Consider the following 24,207-nt stretch of genomic DNA (forward strand, 5'->3'; position numbering starts at 1 on the left):
CACGTCTGAGTTTACATCTCACCTTCGTTTCAAACTCACCTGTGTGTATGTACTGAATATAAAAATGAACACTTCTTGCATACAGCTTAGATCTCAGATACAATCTTCCTCTGGCTATGATCATGGTTTGATTCCTTCCCTTTTTAAATGTTGCAGCATTTCTTAACTTTTCCTAAATTGGGCTGCTTTTTTTTTGTCCATTGCTGTTTTTGTTTCTTTCTTTCCTGCTTTTATATCACAGGGTGCAGGAGAATATTGAAAGCTCATTAAAATGAGGCTTGGAAGTATTTGGGAAAACTTCTTTTGACCCCACCGATGCCAAGGTTAAGAAATGCTTGACCTTATGGCTTGTCTGGTACCTCGAATGGATTTTGTTGATGTTTTTCTGACTGACTTCAAGAAGCTGATGATAACCACCTGAGGGGAGACCTCATTGCTCTTTACAACTCCCTGGAGGGAGGTTGGAGCAAGGAGGGAGCAGCCTCTTCTCCTTGGCATCAAGTGATAGAACTAGAGGAAGTGGTGTCAGGCTGTGCCAGGGGAGGTTCAGGCTGGATGCTAGGAAATATTTCTTCACTGAAAGGGTTCTCAACCCAATGGTCTGCCCATGGCAGTGGTGGAGTTGCCATCCCTGGAGGTGTGTAAGCAGAGTGTGGACCTGGTGCTTAGGGATATGATTTGAGTGCTGTGTCAAAGGTTGGACTGGGTGACCTTTGAGGTCTCTTCAAACCCAGTATTTTCTGCGAAGCTGTGATTCTTTAAAAATGATTTTTCTAAACAGTTTTTTTCCTTTTGCAAGCTAAGAGGAAGGGGGAAGGGCAAGGACCCCACTAGCCACGAGTGCTGCCCCAGGGGAGCACTGACTTCAAGAAGCCCATAACCACCTTTGTAACGGGTCTTTACTTTTCCTTTTGCCTCCCTTTTGCAAGTCAAGAGGAGGGGGAAGGGCAGGGACCCCACTTGCCAAGTACTGTCCCGGGGGAGCACCTCAGGGTATCTGCTGTTGCTGGGGGGCTAAGGAGTGGTGCAGCTGCCCTCTCTTCCCTGCAAACAACGGGGCCCAGCTTGCCAAAATGTGCGGCCAAGAGGCGGTTTTGTTCTCGGGAGACTGTAATGCCTTTAGTTGTCTTGGATACGTGACATCATATAGTGCTATAATCAAATATAGGCTTTTCTCAGGGCTGGGCAGGGAGGGATTTCAGCTGACCTCCAGCCTGCTCAGCCACTCGTGTGAGGTGGACAGGCTGAGACAAAGGAGATAGTGGAGGGACGAGGTTAAATTAATGGGGGGGGGGAAATGGTCTGGTGTCATGCTTTTAATGCTCCCGATCAAATGGATGTGGAGTGTTTTATTGATGCATTTTCACTGGTTGTGCCAAGTCTTCGGTGGTGTTTTTTGGATTGTTCATCACTCTTGACATCCAAAAAACTTGAGCCTGCTCCTGTGCTTAGAAGCTTTTCTCAAACTTGTGTAGATAAGCAGTGATAAGTAATTGGTTTGTGTTAATTCTTGGGCTGTTTTAACAACACAATACATACATGTATTTAGCATGGAATGATAGAATGTGCTGGGATGGAACAGACCTCTGCAGGTCATCCGGTCCAACCCACCTGCAGTAAGCAGGGACATCCCCAACTAGATCAGGTTGCTCAGAGCCCCATCAAGCCAGACCTCGAATGTTTCAAAGAATTGGGCCTCCACCACCTCTCTGGGCAGCCGGTTCCAGTGTCTCACCACTCTCATAGTAAAGAACTTCTTCCTAATGTCTCTGGTGTCAAGACACTTCCCATAAATACATGAGAATACCAAAGAAAAAAAAAAAAAGAAGAGTTTACTGTAGGTAGAATTGCTTGCATGCAAAAGCATCTGCCCTCCTTTTCAAATGCTCTTACAGAACCTGTTGGTAGCAGTACAAAAATTGTGCATGGCATATGCCAATGTCCAGGCTCTGCGCACCCTCAGCTTGTTGCACAGAGAGTGGTTGCAGAGCTGCTGTTGTTAACCCAAGTGTATGGCTAAAAATCAAACAATGCATGGTAAGATTTACTTTTTAGTTTATTTTTTACATCTGGAGAGAAATTACTATGCTGTTAGCAGGTTCCAGAGCTTCCCACTACCAGCAGAGGTGATCTACTTGTTCAGCTGGTCCAACAGAAATAAGTAGGTGTACTTAGTTGTGGAGAAGATTGCCCTAACTTGGGACACTGATGTGCAAGTGCCAAATAGCACCTTTCATCTGATGCTAGTGAAGAGTAACGGGTAGGGTAACAGCAGCAGCTCTTGCACACTACAAGGCATGTCTTAATGAAAAGGCTGAATTCTTTCTTGCCAGGTTGGTGCATCCAGGCATGGTGGCCATAAAATAGCATCCGCGCACTTTTAACTGCAACCATGCTAGTTTTGGACAAGGCCAGTTTTGGTGGGACAAGGGTATGCGCTAGAGCTTTGTCCCTTCGACCTGGACTCTTGGAACTGAGACTTCTTTGAGAAGGGCTGCTGCAAAAAGAAAACCAAAAAGATACTTCCCTGCTTGCCTGAGGGTATGTCCAAATGTCTCTGTTTTTGTTAAGCAGTTGTCCTGTGTTAAAGCAGCTTTGATTTCACAAAATGCTCGCATATTCAAAGCATTCACGTCTGTGGCAGGACTTCGTGGTGCTCAGGGTCTTCTGTCAAAAAGAAGTTATAGCTGTTAATGTGTCTGGGCGTGTCCGAACCTGGTTTAAGCCCTGTTGTTAACCTCTGCTGTGCTGAGGGCCTTCCAGACTCCATAACCTTTTCCCAGCTTGACTCTTCAGTGAGTTTGTAAGATTACAAAAATTACTGCCTTGTCCTGGAGCGTTGAGTCCCTTCCAATCTGTTAGGGCATCTCTGAACCTGAACTGCTAACTGAATCCATCTGCAGCCTTATTCAGCCTCCTTAAACCTGGGTTGTGCTGTTTGGGTCATGAGTAGCCTGAAAGACTTCACTGGACTTTGGGTACTGGACTGTTCTGGCTATTGAGTGATGCCAAAAAGCACAGGACTGCTGGAAAAGGCACAGTCTTTCTTGTCTGTTTTCTGCTGTGACCTAACTTGTGTGCAAGCAGCCTCAGTTGACTTAGCAGACATTTAATATTCTTGCTCTGGAATCGTGGTCCGTTGCCATGCAAAATATGTGTACCTCTGCTGCAGTGCTTTGTATTTGAGGAGTAGATGTTTTTTCTTTTGAAGGTGCTTAGAGGAGATAATGGTTCAACTCTTTACGATTTAAATGCATGATGCTCTTAAGCTTTGAATGCTTTGGCTTTCAGTTCCGAGCCTTAATGCTCATTAACGGCAGCGTGCTGGGTTACTCTATAGTTAGTACGGTAAAGCACAGGGGATAGAGCCTGAACTGTTGCACAGTTTTTAGAGGCGCACTTAAAGCGTTTGCACAGCTGGAGGCTGCCTTCCAGCTCTGCTTTGGCGCCGGGGCACTTCCTGCTAGAATTGCAGCGAAGGCATTTAACAATGCTTATAAATACTTTCAGGGTGGGTGTCAGGAGGAAGGGGCCAGTCTGTTTTCAGTGGTGCCCAGTGACAGGACAAGAGGTAATGGGCACAAACTTGGGCATAGGAAGTTCCATCTAAACATGAGGAGGAACTTCATTACGTTGTGGATAGTGGAGCAGCGGACAAGACTGCCCAGAGAGCTTGCAGTGTCTCTGTCGTCATTTAGTGCCTGCTTAGATGCTGTCCTGTGCAGCCTGCTGTAGGTGAACATGCTCTGGTGGGGGTGTTGGACTAGATGATCTCCAGACGTGCCGTCCAACTCCTATCATTCTCTGATTCAACATTCCAGCCAACGATTAAACATTTCCACTGGCCATCCTGATTTGGTAAGGAGTGGCTATGGGAGACTAGGAGGAGAGGGGTATGGAGCCTGTCTCTGCAGCTGAGCAAGTGTGTGCTGTATGGAAGTGGTATTCCTGCAAAGCTTGTGCTGCCCTTGGAGTAGGTGGAGAGGCAGGGAAGGTGGCAGCAAGGCACTAAAGGAGTGGAAGATAAATTTAAGTGGCCTTACAGCACTCCTCTGTGCTCTTAACCTTGCCCTTCTGGTAAGTTTTCTCCTCCTCTCCCTAGCTGTTTGGCATGGATGCTGATGATTGATGTTGGGTGGGAGCACTGTGGTGAGCAAGTCCTAGTGGCTACCTGCCTCTAACTTTGCATCAGCCTTTCTGGCCAGTAACATAGAGAAACTTCAGGAAGAAATCTGAAGGTCCAAAGATGTATATTTTTACCGTGGTGCCTGCATTAGAGTGCATCTTCCATGCTCTCGTCTTCTAACTGTCTGCTCTCCTTGCTCCTACTGTGCATTTTCCATTTAGTCATCCCTATCCTCAAGTCCCTGCTAGCTTGTAGCAGAGATAGTGTTGATGAATTGCATGACCCTTATGTAAATTATTACACCCCAGATATTGGGGATGGTGATCTTCAAAGTGATAGCTTGGAAGCTGTGTTCTCAGAATCCTGTCTGCTTATGGCTGAGTAGAGCACGCATGTATAAGAAATGAATTTTGGATGTCACTTAAGGTATGCATGAATGAAGAGGGACTGTGAAAAGTGTGTATGAAGCTTGTGTGCCTTCAGATACACTCCAGTGGCACTGCTGTCCCTCTTCACCAGGCTGCTAGAGGTGGAAAGCAGTACAGTGTCAGCTGAATAGTCTAGAGATGTTCCTGTGGGGCCCATGGTGCTTCAGAGGTGAGACAGACATTAACATGTCTGATAATTAGCCCATCTGTGAGGTACCTTTTGAAGGTGCCCAGGTTGATCTGTGTCTAGGAGAAGGGCAAGCTTTTGATAGCTTTGCAGTCCTTTCTTCTTCAGACAGCAGACTGGAGTCAACTGGATAGAAGGAGAGGTTACAGTGTTCTGACATATAAACCAAAGCAAGAGCAGGTTAATGTGGTATAAATTTAGCACGCTGTGTTGCTGGGGCTGAGATGATGCTGTCCAGGGACAGTGGCTATCTTCAGAAAGGCAGTGCCAAAACTATCAGTCGATGATTGTCCTGGTTTGAGCTGGAACAGAACTAACTGTGTTTAGCGGTTTGGCTCCTCAGCTCAGTCTCCTCGCTGTGACTTCACTCTCTGAAGTCAATAGCATGTTTTCACAGACAGTGGCTGCTTCTAGACATGATAGCACTGATGTTTACAGTTGCTACTGAAGACTGCTGTACAAAAGGCTCTTGCTTATACTTGCTCCTATACAAACCAAGGTCACTGCTCGATGCTGTGTATCACGTTGGGGTGCTGTAAGTGAAAGGGTTGTAAGTAAAAAGGCTGCATGTGCAAGGAGAAGCAGACAGGATGGGTGACCCGAACCAACAGTGTTCCATTCCATAGATGTCATGCACAGCATAAACCTGAGGAACCATGGAATCAGTGTGGCAAACACTCCTTGCAGTAAGCAGGAACATCCCCAGCTAGATCCAGTTGGCTCAGAGACCCATAAATCCTGATCTTGAATGTCTCCAGGGATAGGGCCTCCACTACCTCCCAGGGCAACCGGTTCCAGTGTTCCGCTGCCCTCACAGTTAAGAACTTATTCCTGATGTCCAGCTTAAATCTACCCAGCTCTAGTTGAAAAACATTGCTCCTTGGCTTAGTGCTACAGGCCTTTGTAAATAATCCCTCCCTAGCTCTCCTGTAGTCCCCTTCAGCTACTGAAAGGCTGTTAGAAGGTCTCCCTGGAGCCTTCTCTTCTCCTGGCTGAGCAATCCCAACTCTCTTAGCCTGTCAAACTCTCTTCTGTGGCCAGTGTCTGAGGAGGACCTTGTCCATTCTTCTGCTTTCTATCCCAGTCTGAGAGTTCCTGAATCCAGTTGCCATCTGCTGCTGAGTCCACTCTGTGACTTCCCTGGTCCCTGCTCTGCAGCATCAATGCTGGTGTTCTCTATTGGTTTTGTACATATTTGTACATATTTCATTGGTTTATTATTAATATTTTTTCTTTTTATTGTTACTATTAAAGCCATTTTAGTTGTTTGTGTTTTTTCCCCCCAACTTGTAAATTTTCCATGTTTTCTTTGTCCTCTCCTTTGTGAAGGGGGAGGAATGAATAGAGAGCATCTATCACTCATTTAGTGACCAGCCCAGACTTAATCCTTGGCAGTGGTCCTTGATGTCTCGGTTACTGACATCACAACGGACTTAAGTGTTAAAATTACAATAACTTGTCCTGCTGCATAGTCTGTTGTTTCTATATTTAAGTTATCTTTAATGTTTTGTCTAGACCACTGGAGAATACCCTTCAAAAACTGCCCAGGCTATGGAATTGTGCTTGTATTCTTTCTCTTATTTATTGGATTATAATAGTTTAATAATGGCCTTTATAGCTTTCTGGAGAACATATTTTTTAACTTCTGCTGCTGTGTTCACATAGAAGATGTGTGAAGTGGTGAACTGGGCGCTGAGAAAGTAGTAGGGCATGTGGATTATTGTAATGCACCTACTAAGAGTAACAGGGCACTAGCCTCTATTTATTTACTGTAAGTATATAGCCTGCAAGTAATATTAAGTGGGGTATTAATTATTTTAATGATTCTCTGCTAACACATAATAGCATGCAGACACAAACACCATGACACCACAAAGCCTACCTGGGTTTTTTAAAGTGCTAGTTGAGTAATTTAAAATGCTTCACTTCCCTCTCTGTTTTGGAGGAGACTGTGAGCATGCCCAGGCCATATCTGTGTTGTAAAACAGACTTCATTGCCCCACTTTATCAAAAGAATAAATGTAGTGACCTAAAGCTGCACGTGCACGTTCTTGATATGTCATGCTGACTGAAGACTTGCAAAGGGTTGTTACATGCAACATGAACCAAGCGCTGGAAGTTGCTAAGGCACATCTGGGAGGTGCAAGCTGGCTGAAGAGGTGCTGAACAAGGAGGTAAAGTTGCTCATTATAGGGAAAAAGGTGCAACTCCACTCGAGCAGAACTGGGGCTCATCTCACTCTGAATTTTATCACTGGCTCTTTGTTTGGTTTATTTTTTAACTTAAAAAAGAGGATAGAAAAAAACTGACATAAGCATATGTGTTTAAAGCTACCAATCACTGACTGCCAATATAAACCTGCTCTGATGGCTTGAGGGAGAAATAAATTGTAGGGAGAGCAAAGCTAATTTTGAGCTGAGTGACTTGCATTGCTTTAATTTTTTTTTTTTTTTTAGCTACTGAGCTGGTAGTTAATAATGCTCATCCCTGCACCTAAATAGAAAATTTGGGGGATGGTTTTCAGCACTAGTACTGGTAAGCACAGGTGTCAAAACAGTTTTGCAATAGCTGATGCAAAAGCATATGAGCAGGTGAAGGGAGTAGAATAAATTGCTGGTAGCAAACCCAGCGTGTTTTCAGGAGAAGGCACAAATTCTGCACCTCATGCCTGGCACCAGGCAGGGGCTGGCAGGGCTCTGGCTCCTGTTGGGGAGCATAAATAGATGTATCCTGTTGCATTTCTGTGTCACTGCATCATGCCTCCGTTGTGCACACTGCTTCTGTCCTCCCTGCCCAGGGAGATAATTGATGCCCCATCCCTGGAAATAGTCACGGTGAGGCTTGACAGGGCTCTGGGCAAGCTGATCTAGTTGAGGATGCTCTTGTGAGACCCCACTTGGAGTGCTGTGTACAGTTCTGGAGCCCTCAACACAAGAAGGACATGGAACTGTTGGAGTGAGTCCAGAGTAGGCCACAAAGATGCTCAGAGGGCTGCAGCAGCTCTGCTATGAGGACAGGCTACGTATGAAAGTTGGGGCTCTGCAGCCTGGAGAAGATTTCAAGGAGACCTTGGCATGGCCTTCCAGCATCTGAAGGGGCCTACAGGAGGTCTGGGGAGGGACTGTTGACAAGGTCTTGTAATGACAGGATGAGGAGTAATGGGTTTAAACCGGAAGGAGGGGCATTTAAAGTAGATGTTAGGAAGCTCTTTACAGTGAGAGTGGTGAGACACTGGAACAGGTTACCCAAGGAGGTTGTGGCTGCTCCCTCCCTGGAGGTGTTCAAGGCCAGATTGGATGAGGCCTTGAGCAACCTGTTCTAGTGGGAGGTGCCCCTGCCTGTGGCGAGAAGTTGGAACTAGATGATCTTTAAGGTCCCTTCCAGCCTAAACTGTTCTATGCCCCTGATCACTGTGGAGAGGGTTGGACTAGATGACCTTCAGAAGTCTCTTCCAAACCAGATGATTCTGTGGTTCTAAGGAGCCTTGGTGAATGCATCTTTAGGCATGTTGGGCAGTGTTTCTTTGTGACCTGCCCTAGGTGGTCCTGCTCTGCCAGGGTGGTTGGGCTGGTTGAGCTTTCCTTTGCGGCCCCTAATGTTCTGCAATTCTTGTTGAGAGCTGCTCCCACCAAACTCTGCAGGGAAGCCCAGGTCAGAACAGCATTGTCCTTGCAGGAGGTCTTATGAGCCTGGGCAGCTCTGTAGGACCTAGTTGATGAACTGATAGGTTGGCCAGATTTTTGCCTGGTGCAAATGGGAGACAATATTTGGGAATGACTGTGACTTGTAAGGGGTTGTAAAGCTTTCATCTGTGCAGAGACCAGAAATTGACTCTGTGCTGATTTTGAGCTTTGCAACTTACTGTTTACCTTTTGAGATCCAAAGGCAAGCACTTTTAAATAGGGTTAATTTACAGGATAATAAGAGAGAAGTTAATGTGAGAGCTGAATGGATTAGATCTTATCCATCGAAGTTTTTTTCAGATTTCAGATGTTGACATCAAAGTAGCTATTGTACTCGGTTCTGGGCCCCTCAATACAGGAAGGACGTTGAGGTGCTGGAGCATGTCCAAGGAAGGGCAATGAGGCAAAGGGCCTGGAGCACAAGGACTATGAGGAGCAGCTAAGGGAGCTGGGTTCATACAGTCTGGAGAAGAGGAGGCTGAGGGAAGACCTCATTTCTCTCTACAACTCCCTGAAGGGAGGTTGGAAGGAGAAGGGGGCAGCCTCTTGTCTTTGGTGTCAAGTAACAGGACAAGAGGAAATGGTTTCAAGCTGCACCAGGGGAGGTTCAGGCTGAATGTTAGGAAATAGTTCTTCACTGAAAGGGTTCTCACACATTGGAATGGTCTGCCCGGGACAGTGGTGGAGTCACCATCCCTAGAGGCGGTCAAGCAGTGTCTGGACCTGGTGCCTAGGGACATGGTTTAGTGTTGACCCTTCAGTGGTAGGTTGAGGGTTGGACTGGGTGATCTTTGAGGTCTCTTTCAACCCGATGTTTTCTGTGATTCTGTTATTTGTGTCCAAAATGGCATTTCAAGAAAGATACAGCAGTTTCCAAGTGCTTGCCATAAGTCCTGGTTATAAATGAAAGACAGTTAACATGCTCTTGAAAAGTAAGAGGAAATGGTCTTAAACTGTGCCAGGGGAGACTGAGATGAGATATTTGGAAAACTTTCTTTACTGAGAGAATATTCAGGCATTGGAGCAGGCTGCCCAGGGAGGTGGTGGGGTTGCCATCTTTGGAGGTGTCCAAGAAATGCGTGGACATGGCACTTTGGAACGTGGTTTAGCGGCTGCGGTGGTATAGGGTTAATGGTTGGAGTTGATGATGCCTCCAGAGGATGGGGCCTCAACCCTAGAGGTCTTTTCCAACCAAAACAGCTCCATGGTTACTGGGAATATTATGTTGGACCCTGGCTCTCATCAGTGACTCCAGTATTCCTGCACAACGTGGGGATGGTACAGCCCTCTGTTTGGGTGCTCTGCCGCTGCGCTCAGTTTTCAAGGCTGGCTCTGATTTCTGACTGTGTTCTTTGTTGCAGACCAATAAATCTAAATGGGTCCAGTCACTGGAATGACTCCGGATAAGAAAGCTGAAACGCCAGGAGCAGAAAAAGCTGCAGGGCTTCGGCAGTGTCATGGAATGGGAAGCCTGCCCGATGCAGGTGATGCTGGCAGGCCAAAGGCCACTGTGGTGGGCAGAGATTCAGCAGACGACGAGCTCACCAATTTGAACTGGCTGCATGAAAGTACTAACCTGCTAACAAACTTCAGCCTGGGAAGTGAGGGTCTTCCCATCGTTAGCCCCTTGTATGACATCGAGGGGGACAGTGTGCCCTCCTTCTCGCCATCATGCTACCAGAACCCCAAAAAGAAATCCTCCACTTCCAAACCCCCCTATTCCTTCAGCCTTCTCATTTACATGGCCATCGAGCATTCCCCCAACAAGAGCTTGCCTGTCAAAGAAATCTACAGCTGGATCCTGGAGCGTTTCCCCTACTTTGCCACAGCACCCACAGGCTGGAAGAACTCAGTCCGACACAACCTTTCCTTGAACAAGTGTTTCCGTAAAGTGGAGAGAAGCCATGGCAAGGTGAGAGGGAAGTGGATCAACCTGGACGTCCAAGGGGGAAAATGGAGAAGAGCCTGATTGTTCTCAGGGGGGTTTTGTTGGGTTTTATATTTCCCTTCTCAAGGGTTTGGTTGGTTTTTATTTCCCTCCTCTCTGTGTCTCCTTAATACTTTGCTTGCAGCTGGAGGTGGTTTGGAAATGCCACCTCTGACAAATCATAGGATGGCAAAAGTCACTTGGTGTTGTTATTTAGTACTGATCTGGGTAGAGTTCCCTGTGGGGCAGCATTTTTAAAGCTGGCTAAGGCTCTACTGCAGAGGCAGGGCTCTGGTTCTGCTTAGAATTTTGCCAGCCTGCCATAACGAGACTGAAATTTCAGGTCTCTCTCTTAATGTTTTGGTTTTTTTTTTCTCTGAAGCTTCTTAAACTGATGCTCTATTTTCTGATGCTGAAATTTTGGAGTGTGTTCCTCCTTCCCCGCTTTTCCAGCATGGCCATGGCTACAAATGCACCAGAAAGCAGAAGAGATCACAGTATTATCAGGGTCGGAAGAGACCTCACAGATCATCAAGTCCAACCCTTTACCACAGAGCTCAAGGCTAGACCATGGCACCAAGTGCCACGTCCAATCCTGCCTTGAATAGCCCCAGGGACGGCAACTCCACCACCTCCCCGGGCAGCCCATTCCAGTGTCCAATGACTCTCTCAGGGAAGAACTTTCTCCTCACCTCGACCCTAAATCTCCCCTGGCACAGCCTGAGGCTGTGTCCTCTCATTCTGGTGCTGGCCACCTGAGAGAAGAGAGCAACCTCCTCCTGGCCACAACCACCCCTCAGGTAGTTGTAGACAACAATAAGGTCACCCCTGAGCCTCCTCTTCTCCAGGCTAAAAAATCCCAGCTCCCTCAGCCTCTCCTCGTAGGGCTGTGCTCGAGGTCTCTCACCAGCCTCATCGCCCTTCTCTGGACACGCTGAGGCATCTCAACGTCCCTTTTAAACTGGGGGGCCCAGAACTGAACACAGTACTCAAGGTGTGGTCTAACCAGTGCAGAGTACAGGGGCAGAATGACCTCCCTGCTCCTGCTGACCACACCATTCCTGATGCAGGCCAGGATGCCATTGGCTCTCTTGGCCACCTGGGCACACTGCTGGCTCATCTTCAGGTGGGTATCAATCAGCACCCTCAGATCCCTCTCTGTTTGGCTGCTCTCCAGCCACTCCGACCCCAGCCTGTATCTCTGCATGGGGTTGTTGTGGCCAAAGTGCAGCACCCTGCACTTGGAGCTATTAAACGCCATCCCATTGGTGGGATCCAAGCAGCTTCCTTGCTTGGCTAGCATGGGTGTTGCCCATTTGGGTGCAGATGTGGCCTTCTGCAGGGCACCTTTCTTGCAGGCACACTGTTTTTACATGGCTATGTGTTTCTCAGTCTAACAGCTGTCTTGTATATTCAGCTCACTCACCTGTGATTTTTCTCAGTTAGCACAGTTCTAGCTTTCTGTGAACCATCTTAATTCCCACGTCTAATGTATGGTACTGCTTCAGCCTCTTGTCATAACAGCAGCATGTCTCTGCATGGTGCAGACACAAGCTTCACTTATTAAAAGGATACTCTTTTCTGTACAGAGTCTTTCTTCTGACTTGTATGATGCTGCTAGTGATTTACTTCCTCCTCATTTCCCTTCCCATTCCTCAAAGAGCTGGCTCTGACTTAAGTAAACCAACAAACCACATACCAGAAGTCAACAAACAAATCCCAGACCCATAAGCTTGGAGGTCAGCCTAAGTGGTAGCAGGCTTCTTATCAGAAATGCACGCAATGTCTGGCATGCCTGACAGCCTCTTGCTGTAGACCGAGGTTTTGGAGCTGAGCTGGCATCATGAAGGACTGCTTTGTACTGATAGGACTGAGCATCACCTCTTCTCAACATCCTTGCTTTTCTGTTAAACTGTTTGAGTGGGCCAATCCCTTTTTGGTGGTGCACAGCATTAAGACAAGGAACAATGGATAGAAACTGAGACATAAAAGATTTCACCTCAACATGAGGAAAACCTTCTTTACAGTGAGTGTGATGGAGGACTGGAACAGGCTGCCCAGGGGAGTTGCAGAATCTCCTCTGGAGACTTTCAAAGCCTGCCTGGATGGATTCTTGTGTGGACTACTCTTAAGTGATCCTGCTTATGTCTGGGTAGGTTGGACTTGATGATCTCTGGAGGTCCCTTCGAACCTCTAACATTCTGTGATATCAGGGAGAAGAAACTGACCCTCACCTCACTCCAGCCTCCTTTCAGGGAGTTGTAAAGAGCAAGAGAGTCTCCCCTTAGCCTCATTTGCTCCAGAGTAAACAACCCCAGTTCCCGTGGCTGCTCCTCACAAGGTCTGTTCTCCAGACCCTTCAGCTTTGCTGTCCTTCTTTGGATATACTCCATCAAGTCAACGTCTTTCTTATTGTGAGGGCCCCAAAACTGAATCATCTTAGGCTTGGTGTTTGCTTGGACAAATGCCACAGTCATTTTTTGTTGCTGTGGTTAGACCACTGGTTTATTTTTGAGACTGGATGTATCTCTGTCCTGTGGGATCTTCAGTTCCACTTGTGTATGGCGTTCCCCTGGAGTGTAACACTTCAGCCCTGTGCCTTTGCTGAGCAGCAGATGCCAGTCAAATAGTGCCTGTGAGCAGTCCCATGGGCATCATCTCTTTCGCTCACTTCTGCTTTTAGTACAGACAATGGTGGGTGGAAGCCTGATTTCAAGTTACACCTGACCCAGGCTTAACTACCTGTAGAAGTCACCGTGTTTATTGCCTCTTGCATTGGAGTGTCTGTATGGCTTCAGGGCGTGTTCCAGTTCAGCTTGCTGTTGTGATAGCTAACCATAGTCCTTGGGTGATGTTGTCAGGGCAGCCAGATGGTGAAAAGGGGCAACTAAACCCATTCTGGCTGCAGGCCCTAGATGAACTGAATTAGGTGACAAGTGGAAGTGCTTGCCTAAAGTAGCAGATAAAACTGTAAAAGAGTGGCTTGTTGGTTAGAGGAGTTCCTGACTTTTCCCTAAGGGTAAAAGCTTCAAAGCTACCAAAAGGAGGGGAAAAAAAAAGGACAGAGTTGGGCAAGATTTGGCGTGCCACGGGAAGTGTCTGGGTTCAGGAGAAGCACATGAAAAGGTGTTGGTTTTTCACTGAAGCAATGAACGGAGCCAGCTGAGAGAACAGTCGTTGTTAGTACCTAGCCCATTAAATCATTCTGCCAGCCACCATGGCTGTTTCATTTAAAGTAAGCTTCTTGATAGTGCTCAGTTTTAGCAGTAAAATATCAGTATGAGGAAAGGTTCAGGTTAAAAACGTAAGTAACTGAGAGCTGCTGCAGCTGAGAGATCTTTAGGCAAGTCAGTGGCTCCATCTAAAATTACAGAGCAGTGTAATTCTTCTCTCAGTTGGAACTCTCCCTGATTCCTTGTTTTTTCACTCTTGGTAGTAAACTTACATAGGTCAACAAACTTAAATGCTTTGTGGGTCCTCTTCAGTCTTAAGTCAGTCATGGAGTGTCCATCCATAAAATAGTATTAATCCCCCCTTGGTACTGGCAGGAGGAGGCCAACTGATATCTGTGGGCTTGCAGGAGGTGTTCCACAAAGCTCGAGTTTCTGCTCTGGGACTTTTTCATCTAAAGTCCTCTAGAATCCTAATGTTCAGGTGCAGAGTTGCCCCATCCTTCTGCCTTGCCTCAAAATACTCTGCACTGCTTGCTGTAAGAGCTCTTAGCTGACCTGGCAGGTCAGTAATTACAGAATTGTTTTAACTTTTCCTATTTAATTGTATTCTTTATATCATTAGAACTAGCAGGCTCAAACCACCACCACCCACTTGGTGTTTCCTTTTTTTAACTTGGAAATATGTGAGGAAACTCCTGAGAGTGCCAGGAGCTGTTTTATGTTGCTTAGCTTTTGACATGCCAAATTTAATATCAAATAATGCCTATGTTGTGAGGTGTGCCAAAAATACATTAATTAGGTTTTCAGATTTTGAAGACGTGGGAATAATCCATTTTGTAGCTTGGCATCTGGTAAGGTGCTTTCACAGGATGGTGTAAAGTTGAAATGGTTATTTCACAGAATCACAGAATTAATCAGGTTGGAAAAGACCTTTGACATCACCAAGTCCAGCCTGTCACCCAACACCATCTAATCAACTAAACCATGGCACCAAGTGCCACATCCATGTGCCATTTGGCCATATCCAAGCCAAGGGAAAGGTGCTTTGGGTTCTTACTTGGAAACTTTTTGACCAAAAGACTGCTGATGAATTCACTGATGCCTGGGAATTAAAATAGAATCACAGAATTCCAGAATAGTAGGGGTTGGAAGTGACCTCTGGAAGTCATCTAGTCCAATCTCCCTGATAGAGCAGGATCACCTAGGGCAGGTTATATAAGAATGCATCAGGTCTGTTTTGAAAGTCTCCAGAGGAGACTCCACCACCACTGTGGGCAGCCTGCTCCATGACCCTTACAGGAAAGAAGTTTTTTGTCCTGTTAAGATAGAACTTACTATGTTCTAGTTTGTGTTCATTGGCCCTCATCCTGTCCCTGGGCACAGTGAAAAGAGTCTGGCCCCTTTGTCTTGATAGCTAACCACCTTTAAGGTCTTAGTCAACACTGATCAGATCCCCTCTCTGTCTTCTCTTTTCCAGCCTAAACAGGTTCAGGTCTCTCAGCCTTTCCTCAGCCTTTCCTCAGCAGATGTTCCAATCCCTTCATCATCCTCTTAGCTCTTGTTTGGACACTCTTCACTAGTTCCCTGTCCTTCTTGAACTGAGGAACCCAGAACTGGGTACAATACTCCAGATGTGGTCTCACTAGGGCAAAGTCCAGGTGGAGAAGAATGTCCCTCAACCTGCTAGCCATACTCTTCTTAATGCACCCCACTGGCCTTCGTGGCCACAAGGGCACATTGCTGTAACTTACTGTCCACCAAGGTCCTTCTCCATCGAGCTACTTTCCAGCAGGTCAACCCCTAATCTGTGCTGGTGCGGTGTTACTCCTCCCCACATGCAGGAATCTGCTTGCCATCTGGGATTCCTGATTTGCAGTATTTCTTTCTTGCAGGTGAATGGAAAAGGGTCACTGTGGTGTGTTGACCCAGAATACAAACCTAATCTTGTCCAAGCACTGAAGAAGCAGCCTTTTCCCTCAGCACTCGCGTTGTACACTCCGCCGGCATCACCACCAAGGTAGGCAAATTTTCTCTTCCAAGTGGGGTGTGTGGTTATGTTACTCCACCTAATAGAGGAAATGTCCATGCAGATGTTAATGTGTTGGCTACTGGCTGCCAAGAGAAGAATTTGAGTGGCTCTTAGGTGAGACTGGGTGGGGAGATGTAGTGAGCTCAGCTGTCTCAGAGAGCAGACCCAGGATTCACGTCCAAGTTGTCTTTGTAAATGTGGAAGAGTTTAAAAGGAGGAGGTTGGGGTTGTGCTGAGGGCTTACTGGTGAGACCCATTTTTCTGGGGGGACAGGTATGCCCAAGAACTGGAGCAAATCCTGTTTCCTCATCTAGGATACCTGGTGCTGCTAGCTTAGAAGGCTATCTTCTCATGTAAGTCACTTGTCTAGGTATAAAACATATATATTCTGTGCTGCTGTCAAAACCAGTCACCTTTGCTGCAGTCCAACGTGCTTAGGTGGTCAGAGTTTTTCACAGCAAGGATGTGAAGAACAGCCTTTACCATAACCATACTCTGAGGTTGGTCATGCCAGACTTGTGAAGTCAGAGCTTCCTCCTCTGACACACTTTAAAACTAGGCAATCGATTTTGGAGAATCTGAGGTCAAAGTCATGCATTCTCAGTAGAGGAAGAGGAATGGCAGCTGAGTCAACCTGTAAAGGTGGGATGTAGTGGAGAAGGGCAGAAACTGGAGAAGGATGCACTACTGTTGGTGACCTCAGTTCTCAGGTAGGCACGTGGCCCTTTTATCTATTTCAGCAAAGAATTTGAGCGAGATAAGAGATAATTAAGGACTCTGTACCTTGCCCTGTGCCTTTCTCTTACTGTGAGGAGTTTCCTTAGCAAACAGGAGGAATTGGGGTTACTGGAGCAGGATGTGAAACTGATAACATGGAGCAGAAATGTGTAAGTGTCCAATGGGACAGCAACCCTGGGAGCTGGCAGGCCTGTGCAAGCCTCAGGAGCATGGCATGGGTTTTTACAGTTGGGCTTGTAACCTACAAGATGTGACAGTGGTCTCTGACCTCTCAGCCATATTGAGCTGCTGGATTTGATTTAACCAGGCAGAAGTGCCCTGTTTTCCAGCTTTCTGCTGGAGTGGGAGCATTATTGAAATAACCCTCAAGTGTTTTAAACATTAAATAATCACATTGGGAAGCAAGAGATGTCTGGTGGTGATGTCAGGACTTGTTTTATGGGAACAAAGATTATTGACACTACTGTTAATTGGGCTCTAGATGACAATGTTTTACAGACTTCAGTGTTTCTAAGTAGGGCATGGACTACTTTTTGTGGTACAACTCAAGTAAAGGTTGTTCCTTTAAAGCTTTATGAACACCATGTCTGTGTTAACATGGGTCAGACTTTAACATTTTTAGAGACTAGTACAGATGGGAAGGGACCTCACTGTCCAGCCTAGTGGAGCAGATGATCGAGATAGACTCACCCTAGAGCAGGTCACTCAGAGCCTTAGCCAGCTAAACTTTTGGAATCTCCAAGGTTTTTAAGATCAGTCCAATGATACAAATATTGAAGTATGATTTACCTAACTTGTACAAATACAACATGTTGAAATTAGGTGTAGGGAAGGAAAGACTTTATCTGAATGCTGAAGTACTTACAAGATCAGGACTTCAAGCTGAAACTATTGTTTTCAGTAACTTCTTGTCCTTCAGTGAAGGAATAGTCATATTTGCCAACAACCACAGTTAGGAGGAAATCCTGGTCCTAATGAACCCACGTGGCAAAATTCCCACAGACTTCAATAGTGAAGGGTTTTGCAGTGCTTGTATTTACAAGGACAATGAAATAAACCAAACATTTTGGGGACAAGTGGCTGCAGGAAAGCTGCCTGGCAGTAAAAGACTTGGGGGTGCTGGCTGATAACAAGCCCAGCCTGTATCAGTGCTTGGGATTGCCCTGCCCCAGATTCAGGACCTTGCACTTGGACTTGTTGAAGTTCATGATGTCGGCCTGGGCCCACCTCTGGAGCCTGTCAGGGTCCCTCTGGATGGATCCCTTCCCTCTTGTGTGTCAGCTGCACCACACAACTTGGTGTCGTTGGAGAACTTCCTGAGGGTACGCTCAATGCTACTATCCATGTTGCTGATGAAGATGCTAAATGAGACTGATGCCAGTGCTGATCCATGAGGGACTTCACTTGGATATGGATCCATTGACAGCCATTCTTTGAGTGTGGCCCTCAAGCCAGTTTTTTATCCACTGAATTGTTCATCAAACCCATGTTTTACCAGCTTGGAGATCAGGATGTCGTGTGAGACAGCACTGAAGGCAATGTATTACCTTCCTTTTCTGAAGTGTTGGCTACCAGCACTAGGCAGGCTCCTTGCATAGCTTGGATGATGCATTTCAAGCCTCTTTTTTTTTTTCTTTCCTCCTGCACTATACCAACTTCTGATGCCTTTTACAAATGACCTGCTGAATTTGGATAATCTGATGACAAGTTGGAGGATCAAGAGTATTAAACATCCCTCAATAACAGCTGTGCTTAGGGTTCTTGACGTGCACAGCCACAGCACTGGCCAGTGAAAAATGAAACATTTTCTTCCAAAACTTAGCTTAAAGAATGGAGATTTCAATTCTGAAGAGACATTTTAAAAACTGAAGTCATTGATTGGTTTTTAGTTAGTGATCTAGACAAGTAATTAAAAACAACCAAAACTAAAGTTAAGCACTTAGCAGCTTTGTGATTTTGGAGGGATTGGTGGTTATGCCTTATTTTGGAGCTGTCTAAATGTGATAAATACAGGTGATAAACACACCTTAATGGTAGAAACCCTAATGATAAATCTTAATGATAGAAAGCCTACAAAGACAGGTTGAGGGAGCCAGGGTTGTTCAGCCTGGAGAAGAACAGTCTCTGGGAAGACCTGATAGCATCCTTCCAGTACCTGAAGGGGACCTACATGTAAGCTGTAGGTGGACTGTTTACAAAGGCCTTCAGTGACAGAATGAGAGGCAGTGGCTTCAAACGAGAAAAGAGAGGATTTAGATTGGATGTTAGGAACAAGTTTTTTACCATGAGGGTGGTAGAACACTGGAACAGACTGCCCAGGGAGGTAGCTGAGGCCCCAGTCTTGGAGATATACAATGTGAGGCTGGACAGGGCTCTGGGCAACCTGATCAAGTTGTAGACTGCAGGAGGGTTGGACTAGGTGACCATTGGAGGTCCCTTCCAACCCAGACCATTCTATGAAATCAGCCCATTAATCCTATAAGGTTGTTACAGGTGGGGCTTGAAAATTCTGCTCATCACCTTTTATTCTTCCACCGATATGCTAAAACATGTGCAGTGCTATGTTGCATGTGGTTTTGGTAGCTGTGTACTTTTTCTTCTGTATTTATTTCCATTTGCCTCATGATGAAGGGAAAAATGAGGACTGGATCTGTAGCAGCAGATCATGTGAAAGGTTTAACTTGCCCTATATTCTATAAGGTACTAAGCAGAACATTACCAGGTACAAAGCTGGTGTGGTGACACAATAAAGAAGTGTTGTCATTGAAGCCCTGTTCCTGGGGGTGTTTCAAAGATTCAGTGCTGAAGGACATGGATTAGCATCAGACTTCATAGACTTAAGTAATGGTTAGACTTGATCTTAAAGGTCTTTTCCAGCCAAACCCTTCTATGCTTCTATGAACAATCAACCAACCTGTCAAGCTGCTTACTGAGGGCAACAGAAATTGCTTGCCCACCAAACTGTGCTGCTTAGGTTGGGTTTGGTTCTGCCCTTCCTATGACCATAGTATTGTCTGCTATACTTTGTACAGAGCATTTGCCTAATTCAAGCTTGCCTTTGACCTTTTGCATTCCTTTTCAGTAGGTCGACATCCCCTCACTACCTAACTTCAGTTCTTCAGCAGAACCACAACCGATCTTTCAAAGGTAAATGATTTCCTTTCACTCTGCTCCCCTGGTTTTAGTTACAGGCATGTACTGAAGCCCAGCTGATGTGTGTGGACCTGCTTTGAAGGGTCTCTGTTAGATGATGAATAAACCTAATGTAGGAGGATGCGTGCTTACTGCATTAGCCACTTGCATCTTAAGGTGAAATTCAGAAAATGCATTTCAAGGTGTAACAGGGACCATCATGTTCTGCCAGCAAGGTGTTTAGCAGATATATCACTCCCAAATACAGCCCTACTTAGACTGGAGAGTTCAGTTCAAAACAAATCTGAAAGCTACAAGTTTCTTACAGTAGTTTTATTGATTACCAAGAAGTGAGAACAAAAGGCAGCAGATTTTAATGTATAAAAATTCTGTGATGCAACCATAGAAATCCCTTAAAGTTGGTTGTTTGATAGAGGTGGATGGAAGAGTGTGACAGGATTTGCAGAGGTGCATAGGACAATGAGTTGACTTCAGATGAGTGTTTCACATCTGTGTGGTACTTCCCTCTCCCTTGCCAAAAAGCAGAGCACAAGCTGGTGTTATTGCAACTGTAGTTAATGCAGGAAGACCTAAGTTGTGGATATTAATCCTGTTAATAGCTTCATGATGTCTGTTTAGTTCAAAGTATTACCTTAAAAGTTATAATGTGTTCATTTTAACCCTTGTCAAAGGCTGGATGAGGTTTTGAGCAACCTGGTCTGGTGTGAAGTGTCCCTGCCCTTGGCAGTGGGGTTGGAAGTAGACAATCTTTAAGGTCTGTTCCAACTCAAGTCATTCAATGACAATTCTGTGATAATGAAAGGCCACCAATGAAATAGAACTTGAACAGCGTAGCAGGCATCCAGCTTTCTGGGTTTGGTAGCATGGTAGACTTTGAGGTGAGAAGGTTGCTTTTAGTTTTCAGCTGCAAAACCAAGGGCTTTTTAGAAACCAAGCAGCTGTCTGGTCCCCAGATGGTAATTACCATACATCCAGCCAGAGGTTTTATGGTGGCACCTGTGTGACAAGGAAGCATCATTGGCTGCCTGGTCGCTGCATGGCTAGTAGATGGAGGATTGTCAGGACTTGCTAAAGAATGCAAGAAATCCCCCTCCTCTTATTAATTTTCCTGGTGCATCTTTACACAGGTGTAGAGATTGCCAGCCTGATGCTGACTATTCCAATTTGCTACACCAGAGCTGTTGAAAAAATTACCTGCTCTCATTTAATTGCTGTACCTTGGTGAACCTCTTCAATATGTCCCTAGCATTAGAAGCAAGCCATTAACTTTCCAAGGATCACACAGGGCAGCTGATGTGCAGATGAAAGTTACTCCTTGTAATAAAGTGCTGCCTCAGCTGTTCTGCTGGGGAAGTATAATTTTGGGAAGTACTGTGCTAGTAAGGAAAGCAATCACAGATGAAACCAAAGCACATTTAAGGTAATGGAAAGTAGAGCTAAAAAGTCACTGCAGAAGTGTCTCTCTTTGTTCTCTCCAGGCACTAAGATCCAGAAATGCCCTTTGCAGATTGCAATTCTGTGTGGCAATTATTGCCTCTGACATCTCGCAAATTTATTAAGGTGGTGCTTGTACATCAACATCACAGAGTGATAAGGGTTGGAAGGGACCACCAGATATCTAGTCCAAAACACCCACCAAAGCAGGTTGCACAGGACCGTATCCAGATGGGCTTTGAATGACTCCACAAGTTCTCTGGACAGCCTGCTCCAGTGCTCCACCACCCTCAATGGAAAGCACTTCATCCTCATGTTTAGATGGAACCTCCTATGTTCAAGTTTGTACCCATTACCTCTTGTCCTGTCACTGGGCACCACTGAAAAAAACACTGGTCCCATCATTCTGACACTCATGCTTGAAGTATTTCTAAACCTCAGTCTTCTCCAGGCCATAAAGCTCTAAGTCTCTCAGCCTCCCTTCATAAGACACATTCTAGTCCCCTAGCCATCTTTGTAGCCCTCTGCTGTACCTCTCAAGCAGTTCCCTTCTGGAATTGGGGAGCCTAGAACTGTACACAATACTGCAGATGAAGTCTCGGCAGGGCAGGGAGAACCTCCCTCGACCTGCTGAACACACTCTTCTTGATGCATCCCAGGATGCCACTGGCTGCCTTGGTTCACAGGGGCACGTCGCTGGCTCGTGGTGATGAAACACTGGAACAGGCTGCCCAGAGAGGTTGTGGAGTCTCCCTCTCTGCAGACATTCAAAACCTACCTGGATGCATTCCTGTGTGACCTACCCTAGGTTATCCTGCTCTGGCAGGGGAGGTGGACTCAATGATCTCCTGAGGTCTCTTCTAACCCCTAACATTCTGTGATTCTGAATGATTCATAGTAAAGAGCTTCTTCCTAATGCCCGGTCTAAATCTGCCCTGCAATAGCTTAAAACCTTTGCTCCTGTCAACATAGGCCCTTAGAAAAAGTCTCTCACCAGCTTTCCTGTAGCCATCTTCAGCTACTTCAGGCTGCTATAAAGCCTCCCCTTCTCTTCTCCAGGCTGAACAGACCAAACTCTCCCAGCCTATCCTCATAAGAGAGGTGCTGCAGCCCTCTGATCATCTTTGTGGCCTTCTTCTGGACCCTCTTCCACAGATCCACACCATTCTTGTGTTGGCAGTTTCGGAGATGGATACAGTACTCCAGAGCAGAGGGGCAGAATCCCCTCTCTTGACCTGCTAGCCATGCATCTTTTGATGCAGCCCAGGTTACAGTTGGCTTTCTGGGCTTCCAGTGCACATTGCTGACTCATTAACCAGCACCCTCAAGTCCTCCTCTGTGTGGATGCTCTCAACCTTTTGTCACCCAGCCTATATTTGTGCTTTGGAATGCCCCTACCCAGTTGCAGAGACCTTGAATTTGCCTGAGGTTGTCATGAGCACACCTTTATAGCCTGCCAAACTCCCTTTAGACAGCATCCCTTCCCTCCAGCATGGCAGCCACTCACACAGCTTGGTGCCACTGTCTTCCAGCCCTGCTTCTCCACTCCCTGCTCCTAAGTACATCTATATACATCCATATGTACACTGTGGATGTGCTCTTTTTGCTCTGAGACAGCAAGATTCTTGGCAGAGCTCACCATCTCTTTACTCCTCTTCTGCCTAGTTAGTCCATCATACCTCTTTCTTGTGTCATTTCTCTCCAGAGCTGAAGTGAGTGAAGGAAGACCTTGAATCGCCTCTTGTTTTTTTAAGTTCATGACTGTGTTCTGAAATGAGAGGGAAAAGGCATGCTTCTTTCTTTTCCTTTTTCACCTCTTTCTGGTTAGAAATGTCACTCTTGGCCATAATATGCTCCAGGTGCCCTATCTGAGGAGTCAGCAGTCCCCTCCGAGCAGCAAAGGCTGGTGTTTTACAGCAGCGCTCGTCACCAGAGCTAAAAGCGCTGCAGGTCTCCTAAAGCTTTTGAAGTGCCTATTTATTATTTAGATCCCTGTGCTTTCTAGAGGGAGCAGTTCAGTGCCCTTTTCTCCCTTGTCTTCTCAATTCCTTCCATTTGACTTGTTAGTCTGAAAAAAGCTGCTGGAGGAGAGAGGTGTTTTGAAGTGGTACTGCATTAATAGGCACACTTGCTCTCCAACTTGCATATTCATGGAACCAGGGCATGGAGTTTCTGAGGTGCTTTGCTGTGTGGAGAAGGACCTGACGGTACTGGCCAACAGCTGGCTGAATATGAGCCAGCAGTGTGCTCAGCTGGCCAAAGAGGCAAAACATATTCTGGCCTGTATCTGGAATAATGTGGCCAGCAGGTCTAAAGATGTGATTGTCCCCCACTACTTGGCGTGGTGAGGCCACGCCTTGAGTACTGCCTTCAGTTCTGGACCTCTCACAAGAAGGACATTGAGGTGTTGGTGCTTGTCCAAAGAAGAGCAACTAAGCTGGTGAAGGGTCTTGAATACAAGTCTTATAAGGAACAGCTGAGGGACCTGGGGTGGTTTAGTCTTCAGAAGAGGAGACTGAGGGGAGAGCTCTCATCACCCTCTACAGCTACCTCACAGCAGGTTGAGCAAGGTTGCATTTGGTCTCTTCTCACATGCAACAAGTGACAAGAGGAAATGGCCTCAAGTTGTTCCAGGGGAAGTTCAGGTTGGATTGCTTCAGAGCAAGAGTTAGCAAGCACTGGAACAGGCTGCCCAGGAAGGTGGTGGAGTCACCATCCCTGGAGCCACTTAAAAGACATGGATGTGGTGCTGAGGGATGTGGTTTAGTGGTAGTGGCTTAGCAGTAGTGGTGGGATTGTGAGCTCTATCAGGCAGTTGGACCTGATGATGTCAGAGGTCTCCTTCAGCCTCAACTCTTAACTGGTCCAAAGGAAAAGCCATTTGTTGATAAGCATAGCAACAGTATTGTCATATGGATGTCTAAATAAGGTTACTGTTGCTTGGCATCAGCTTTGGTAAGCACAGTGTGAGAATTCAGGTTTTAATACCATGGGCAAGAGGTGAGACTGCTCTGTAACTACTGCACTGTGTAAGAGGCATGCTCTGTCTGAATTCACACTTGGGATTTTCCCCTTGCTCCTTATTTTAGGCCATTTCTTCTAGGGACTTACTGTTGTCAAATCTCTAAACTGAGATCTAACATTTTGCTCTTTCTCCTTCACAGAATCTGATATCGATGCTGCTACTGCAATGATGCTGTTAAATACTTCCATTCAACAAGGGATGCTGAACTGTAAGCATTAAGCCATTTTACTTTCTTTTTTCTTCTCTATCCGGTAGATAAATGCTTTCTTGCTAAGGTTTCAGGAGGGACACTATGGTCTGGTTT

General features: G+C 46.1%; 1 protein-coding gene across 8 annotated transcripts in view; it reads left to right on the plus strand.

Annotated features, from left to right (window-relative positions):
- The window catches only part of FOXN2 (forkhead box N2), a 46,809-nt gene that overhangs the window by 6,273 nt on the left and 16,329 nt on the right, over nucleotides 1-24,207 (plus strand). For 7 of the 8 annotated variants that reach the window (XR_010307026.1, XR_010307027.1, XR_010307025.1 and 4 more), the window contains exons 2-5: nucleotides 9,786-10,336; nucleotides 15,417-15,541; nucleotides 19,374-19,438; nucleotides 24,043-24,111. Coding sequence is in view for 3 of the 8 variants with exons in the window: in XM_064164382.1 (XP_064020452.1) it covers nucleotides 9,800-10,336; nucleotides 15,417-15,541; nucleotides 19,374-19,438; nucleotides 24,043-24,111 (796 nt within the window). In the remaining 5 variants the exon portion in view is untranslated. The remainder of the gene's footprint in view (nucleotides 1-9,785; nucleotides 10,337-15,416; nucleotides 15,542-19,373; nucleotides 19,439-24,042; nucleotides 24,112-24,207) is intronic. The other variant, XM_064164385.1, reaches the window with a different exon arrangement.

This window comes from Pogoniulus pusillus, chromosome 25 (genome assembly GCF_015220805.1).
Source record: "Pogoniulus pusillus isolate bPogPus1 chromosome 25, bPogPus1.pri, whole genome shotgun sequence".
NCBI classification, from domain to species: Eukaryota; Metazoa; Chordata; class Aves; order Piciformes; family Lybiidae; genus Pogoniulus; species Pogoniulus pusillus.